This window comes from Solanum lycopersicum, chromosome 1, assembly GCF_036512215.1.
Source record: "Solanum lycopersicum chromosome 1, SLM_r2.1".
NCBI lineage: Eukaryota > Viridiplantae > Streptophyta > Magnoliopsida > Solanales > Solanaceae > Solanum > Solanum lycopersicum.
In genome coordinates, this window is record NC_090800.1 from 51,086,186 (window position 1) to 51,093,816 (window position 7,631).

The 7,631-nt window shown below is 32.0% G+C and overlaps 1 protein-coding gene across 1 annotated transcript; it reads left to right on the plus strand.

Moving 5' to 3' along the window:
• The first annotated feature begins 341 nt into the window (after window positions 1-341).
• Window positions 342-6,324, plus strand: LOC109120530 (uncharacterized). The gene has a single exon (XM_069297691.1). It carries the CDS (start codon window positions 3,745-3,747, stop codon window positions 4,900-4,902), a length of 1,158 nt encoding a protein of 385 aa, XP_069153792.1. The 5' UTR covers window positions 342-3,744; the 3' UTR covers window positions 4,903-6,324.
• The last annotated feature ends 1,307 nt before the right edge of the window (window positions 6,325-7,631 follow it).

Genomic DNA, 7,631 nt, shown 5'->3' on the forward strand with positions numbered 1-7,631 from the left:
TTCTAGAAAACTCAAAGTTCACTAACTATCCGAATCATGACACTGAGTTAACAGTCGTGGTATTTGCCTTGAAAATATGGAGTAATTTTCTTTATGGGGTTTCACCCTAAAGGAGTTAAATCTCTGACAAAGAAGGTGATTAGAATTGTTAAAATACTACGACGCGAGTGTTCTCTATTACCCCAGATGCTAATCTGGTAGCGGAAACTCTATGTCGGCTGTCCATGGGAAGTCTGTCCTTGTGGAAGAAGCAAAGGAAAACCTAGTGAAGGATGTTCATAGGTTGGCTTATTTAAGGGTTCGAATTGAAGCTCTTCCAAATGGTGTTATTGTGGTAAATCATAACTTCAAGTCGTATAGGTGGTTGAGGTGAAGTCTAAGCAACACCTTGATTCATTATTGATGGACTTAAAAGACCCGGTTCTTGGAAAGATGAATGAGTCATTCTCCCAAGGAGGGGATGGTTCCCTTAGGTACCAGGGAGATTTTGTGTGACCAATGTGAATGATTTGAGGAATAGGATACTTGAGGAGGCTCATGGAGCCCGTTACACTATTCATCCGGGTTGTACAAAGATGAACCATGATCTTAGAGAGGTGTTTTGGTGGGATGGCCTAAATAGGGATATTGCGGAGTTTTTTGGAAAGTGTCCCAATTGGCGACCAAGTGAAAGTCGAGCACAAAAAGTTGAGTGGTCTATAAGAAGAAATTGAAATTTGTACTTGGAAGTGGGAAGATATTAACATGGATTTCGTAGTTGGGTTTCCTCAAACAAGAAGGCAATATGACTATGTATAGGTGGTCGTGGATAGATTGAACAAATCCTCTCACTTTATTCCCATTAAATCTACTTAATCGACGAAAGATTATGCAAGGATCTATATTGAAAAGATAGTGAGTCTTCATGGGGTTCCTTTTTCCATGATATTGGATAGAGTTGCTCAATTTACCTCTAGGTTTTGGAGGTCATTTCAAAGAGGTTTGGGTACTCAAGTGAAGTTGAGCACCATTTTTCATCGTCAAAAAGATGGGCAAGCAGAGCGTACTATTCAAACTCTTGAAGATATGCTTAAGGCTTGTATCGTTGACTTCAATGAAAATTGGGATGAGAATTTGCCTTTGGTGGAGTTCTCATATAACAATAGTTTTCGTTCATCCAAATCTATGGATTCTTTGGAGTAATTGTATGGTAGAAGGTGTGTATCTCCTATTGGATGGTTTAAGGTTGGCGAGTGTTTGTTTCTTGGTCCCGATTTTATCTATAAGACCTTAGAGATGATTCATATGATAAGGAACCGTTTGCAAACAGCCTATAGTCGGCAAAAGTCTTATGTCGATCATAGAAGAAGAGTTTTAGAATTTGAGGAGGGTGATAAGGTGTATTTGAGTATTTCTCCCATGAAAGGGGTGGTTAGATTTGGCGAGAAAGGGTAGTTGAATCCTCATTATGTGTGTCCCTATGAGATTTTGCAAAGGGTTGGTAAGGTTACATATGAGTTCAAACTCCCTAGTGAACTATCTTTGGTTCATTTGGTTTTCCATGTATCCATGCTTAAGAAGTGCATTGGCAATTTCAAGTCCATTCTTCGTATTAACGGTATTTATGTGGAAGAGAACCTCGCATATGAGGAGGTTCCGGTTGAAATCCTTGATCATTAGGTGAAGAGGTTGAGGAACAAAAAGAGGTGGTCTCTGTAAAAGTGTTATGGAGAAATCACCTAGTTGAGGGAGTAACTAGTGAGGCCGAGGACGACATGAAGTTTCATTATCCTCATATCTTTGCTAAATAAGGTTTATTGTTTCTCTTTAAGATGAAAATAATGAGTTAATTTGAATCTGACTTGTTTTGCAAAGATATGCATATTTATGGTAGAAAGGTTTTGTGCTAAAATGAGTTTCATAGAAAAGTGTTATTTTGCTTGATTTGCACTATTTGTGTATTTGGTATGTTGTTGCATTTATGAAATGATATTGAATATGTTGATATGTTGAGAAAGGAATTTTAGCATAATTGACTCCTATATAATACGTGTTACGATCCGATTTTGGAAACTGAAGGTTTCGAAGCCAATTTGGCACCTTTGGCAATTTTTTTACAGTTTTTGGAAATGTTTAATTTTAGGATGTCGCCACTTAATATTTTAGGAAAAATTACGGAAACAAAATAAAAATGAAACTTTTGAAGAAAAACTCTTAAATAAACCAGAGTCGGGTAAGAGTTCAACTAATTCTCTAAGAAAGAGTTTAGGCATCTAAGAAAATACAGTTGACCAACGAATTTTAATGTTTGGATATTTTTAAAAGAAAACTTGAATTTCTTGAAAAATGTTATATATTTATGAGAAATCTTTTGATAGTACATTTGTATTATCTCAATTATGAAATAATTGAAATATTAAAGTACTAAAAGTAAAATTCTAACTTAAGAATTTATCTGAGTCAACTTTTTTAGTCGAATGATCAACACAATCACTCAAACGTCGATTTGGAAGCTAAATACTTACTATGAAAGAATATGAATAATTCTCAAGTTAGTCTTAAAGCTTAGGTTATCTAACTTAACAGAGGTTTTGAACATTTAAATATTTAAATAAACAAATGACAAAATAAAAGAGCCATTAAAAAAACCTCAAAAGGATTCATCTAAGTTAAAAAAAAATTAACAAAGAAAAAAGGGTAAGAATTCGCAATGACCAAAACAATAATGAGGAAACAAACATAAATAATAAATTATAAAATTGAAATTTCCAGCCCCTACTCCACCATTTCGGGGGCTGAATGTCGATCTGTTACTTCGTCGATCATGGATTTTAACCCCATTTCTGCTTCTTGCTTAGCTGCTGCCGGGATTATTATATAAATTGGACTTGTTAAAGTCCGAGAATCATCAATTTGTGTCCCTTTGGGGACTTGCAGTTGCTGCTTCAAGTTTGGGAATTAGACCCAATTTTTGCTCTCCGTTCTAGCTCTTTGGAAGTGCTGTAACTCTCTATTGAGTCGCTGCCAGTGATCTCAAATTTAACTTCATGATACTAGTTTCCCTTTCACAACTCGAAGGAGGACCCGAGGGGAGCAAAATGCAAGAGATGTGGAGTCCAAGAGGACTCATACAGGAACGAGTTCATGTGTAAAAAAAACACAAAAAAAAACACAAGAATCTAAGCAGAATAATGTCAAGTCAAACTAAGAACCTAACAGTGAATAATATCATTAAAGTAATAAAACTATGGCTGCTTAAATATAGTAAACAAACTCAGCGACATGGTACTGGTAAGAATTTAAGCAAATAACAAAAATGCAATGGAAGTGTCATATTCTAACTCAAAAATTTAGAGAAGATACAGAAAGGCATCAGACAGAAAGTTGTGCACATTTACAAAGTCACTTTCTAGGAACTAACTTGTCATAATTTAAACAAAACAATGGGACGGTCCAAAGGATCTTATACAGAAGCACAAATAAAATGGGAAATAAATAGAAAAGAATTATTCGCATTATATAAATGTTTATTAGCATTTGAACCATATATTGTTTACAATAAATTTATTGTAAGAACAGATAATACACAAGTAAAATGGTGGATAACGAAAAAATTAGATGATTCAGTTACAACAAAAGAAATAAGGAGACTAGTATTAAACATACTAAATTTTACATTTACAATTGAGGTAATAAAAACTGACAAAAATATGATTGCAGACTATTTATCAAGACAAAGTTACACAGCCAAGACAAGATAATGTTATGGAAAACATACTCAAAACCCTAACTACACTTTGTACAAAAGTGGACAGTATGGGCTTGAGAATTCAAAAGCTAGAAGAAAAAGAATCTACAAGTCAGCAGCATGACTATAAAAATGCGGAGCTACGTCGTTCGGCAGACGAAAAACAGCCAGAGCTAAAAGGAGACGTTGGGAAACTCCTTAAAACCCATGACATTACTGATGCTGCAGGTACAAGCAAAAAAGCTATGGAGAAACCTACACCAAAAAACATAAACCTAAATAGCATATTTACCAAACCATTTACTTCAAAGATACAGATAGTAGATGCTTCAACACCACAAACATCTACCTATGCAACTAGCCTGCATAAAGAGAAGAAAACATACAACCATATATCCCGAACATATATTGAAAACCTATACAAAATACAAAACTTTTTAAATCAAAAACCCAAATCTACCACAACATTAGAAAAAACCCAAGACTACCTAACCCAAAAACTACAAGGCTATAACAAGTTAATTGCACAACCAAAAACTAATCCAAACCTAGTTAAAACTTGTTATAACTATGGATTATTAAATACAGTCTATACATATACAGGTGAAGAGATAAGTGGAATCCCAGAGGTCCACAAAGCATTTTTAATATATAAAAAGATAACAAAAGGAAACTTATTTTTCATAAGATTCTACACAGCACCAGCAGAGATACTCTATGATGAAATAAAGCCAATGATCCAGATAGTCAAAATTGGGCTAACACGAGAAATGATAATCCCAGAAGATATAGGCCAACAGCCAGAGATAACAAGAGTTGAGATACCCAGTTTCTATGCCAATAAAAGGATAATTGGATTATCAACTATTATACAAGAGCTAGCAAATAACTATCTACAAGGCAACGCCATATGGAGCTACTATTCGAGAGACCATTTAATGATATATGCCAATTCGAAAGAAATAAGACAAGCAGATATGGAAGAAGTCCAAAAATGGATTTTGACCCTGTTAAAACCAGAAGCTACGCCAACAACTAGAGCAATAAAGCAAGGATTCATATCCGAAGAAGTAATGACGAGATATTGCAAGCTAGTCGGACACAATTACCCAGACCATATATGTTCCAAGTGCAACCAAGGTGATGACATAATTCCAGAAGTACAACTGGAGTAAGCTGAGAAAAAGAAAATAGGGAAAAGATAGACATAAAATATATGTAAATTAGTCATAATTATTGTCGGCCACATGTAAAAAGTAAAGGCCATTAAATAAAGAAGAAAAAAAGTATGTCGGCCATTTGGCCAAAGTCTATTTTGTTTTTTTGTAAAAAAGTTGTAAAGTAAATAGTGTCAGTATCCTATTCATGAATAGTAACCATGAATAGTAAGAGTCAAGTTACTGTGTAAATAGTAAAGGCCAAACGTCCTTTAACAAGGATGAAAGGTCATTATGTATGTCTATATAAGGGGCATTTGCCTTCATAAATAAAATATCCTTCTTCCAACAATCTTCTCTCTACTCTAAAATAACAAAACCGCTTCCACCCCCCATTGGTATCAGAGCTAGATAATTAAATAATCATGGAAAACAAATCAACTATGACAGATGATCTACAAAAACAGGTATATCATTTTATATTTATGAGTAGCTAAATTAATTTATTCCTGAAAATCTCTTGTTAATTATAATTGTTTATCATGTTTGAATAATGTTATAATAACCATCTTTAGAAAGTTTGCTACAGAAATATTCTTCGAATAAGTATGCCCAGACTATGCCATCCTAAGGTTGAAACCGGTAGGCAGAGAAGGCCGTTTAGGGGAGTAAACAAAGTTGAGGCGCTGTTAGGGTAACTAATCAAAGAAGAAAGCTGTAGTAGTGACCAGACGAGATGATTATTAAATTATTATTTTTGCATAATAAGCAAGTATAATTTATTAAGAGGTTGGAAGGAATAAAGTTTTAGTGAAAAATGAAAATAATAAAAATGGAAACATACCTATTAGACGATAATGTTGATTATAAGATATTACTACTCTATATACTAAAAAATTTGAATACTGATATAAAAAGAGAAATTTAAAATAAATTATTAACATATGAGATAATAGAAATAACAACCCAAGGTTGGACTGAGTTAACCATACAAAGTATACAAGATGAGCTTTATTATGATATGTATGATTTATATGATGATTTAGATATTGCAGATTAAATATGACTGAATATTGGCTAAGACGATATGGTAGGAATTACAGGTTAAAAAAGATTAGATATCCAGATAAATTAAGTAAGCTTTTTAAAATATTATATAAAAAGTTATGATGAATAAAAATAAAAATACTAAAATAAAAAGAACTAAGATAGATAAAAAGGTAAGAAAAATATGGAAAAAATTAAGATCTTTATATATAGAATATGAACTATCACAACTAGTCAAAACAGATAATGATAGAAAAGATCAATTGATAAACATAATTTCAAAAATAAAATATAAATATGTCTGCTATTTGAAAAAACAGTATGAACAGAGAAATCTATAAACAACAATTAATAGAAGAAATAATGGAAATAATGGCTGAAAAAGAACAAGAATTACAACATAGAAAAAGAAGATTAGAAGAAAACATATTAGCAGGAGTATGTAATAAATCACTACTAGCACAAAGAAAAGATATATCCATGTTAAAATTAGAATTAGATTGTCTTGAATATGAGTTACAGCATAATATAATGCATAGATTATAATGAATAAAGAAGAATTTGCAGTAGACGAAAAAACATACGAAAATCAAGACGGAATGGTAATAAAAATAATATTTTCAAATCCAGGAAGAAGATATAAAAAAATAGGAAATAATTTATACTTAATGTTAGAAAAAAAAACGGCAAAATTAGAAGATAGTTTAACAGCTATGGTAAGAATAACAAAAGAAAATGAAGAAATAGATAAATCAAGAGAAATTGAAAAAATAAAAACACAAGCAAAACAAGAAGTACAAAATTTAGAAGAAATAAAAAATACAAGAATAAGTGAATTAGAAAAAGAATTAGCTAGGTTAAAATTATTATATGAAAATAAACAAAAACAAAAAGATAAAGAGCTAGAATTAACAAATAAAATAAAACAAATGGAACAGAAACTAAATGAAGATCTAAATGAAGATATCGAAGTAAATGAAATAGACGGAAATGAAAATGACCAACAATCAGAAATAAGTGATATAAGTGAAACATATACAGAAATTCTAGAACAGATAAACAAACCAAAAAAATTAGAAATAAACACAGGAGATATGAATAGACCTAGTTAGTCAAGAGTAAAAACCCCAAAAAATAGTCCCAGAAATAGCCCTAGAAGTAGTCCTAGGTGGACACCACCAACTTATTATACAGAAAGTTATCAACAATCAGATAGAAATAATGCAATATGGAACAGTAGATTAAATAAGAATTGGATACCGAAACCAATAAGTGAACAATATAATTTCTTAGAATTAGATTGCGTCACAGACGTAAATAAAGCAATATTACTATGGACAGGAAATATATCCAAGCAGTTGAAAGATAATAAAATAGAAACAACGAAAACACCAAGATATATAGAAAGAACATTCGTAGGAACGGCAAAATTATGGATAGAAAATCTACCCCAGAAAGTTTAGAAGTACTTAGAAATGATAAGAAAATGGATGGATCCCCATCAGCAACAAATATAGATATACTAGATAAATATGAATCAGCAATAAGAAATGAATTTGGAGGCATGACTACAGATATAAGAGAACAAAATAGAGAAAAAATAATAAATAGACAACTTATGACAAAATTAGCTATATGTAAAATGTGTTACTTAGAAGAATATACTTGCGCATTTAAAGAATATTATTACAAAGCTAAAT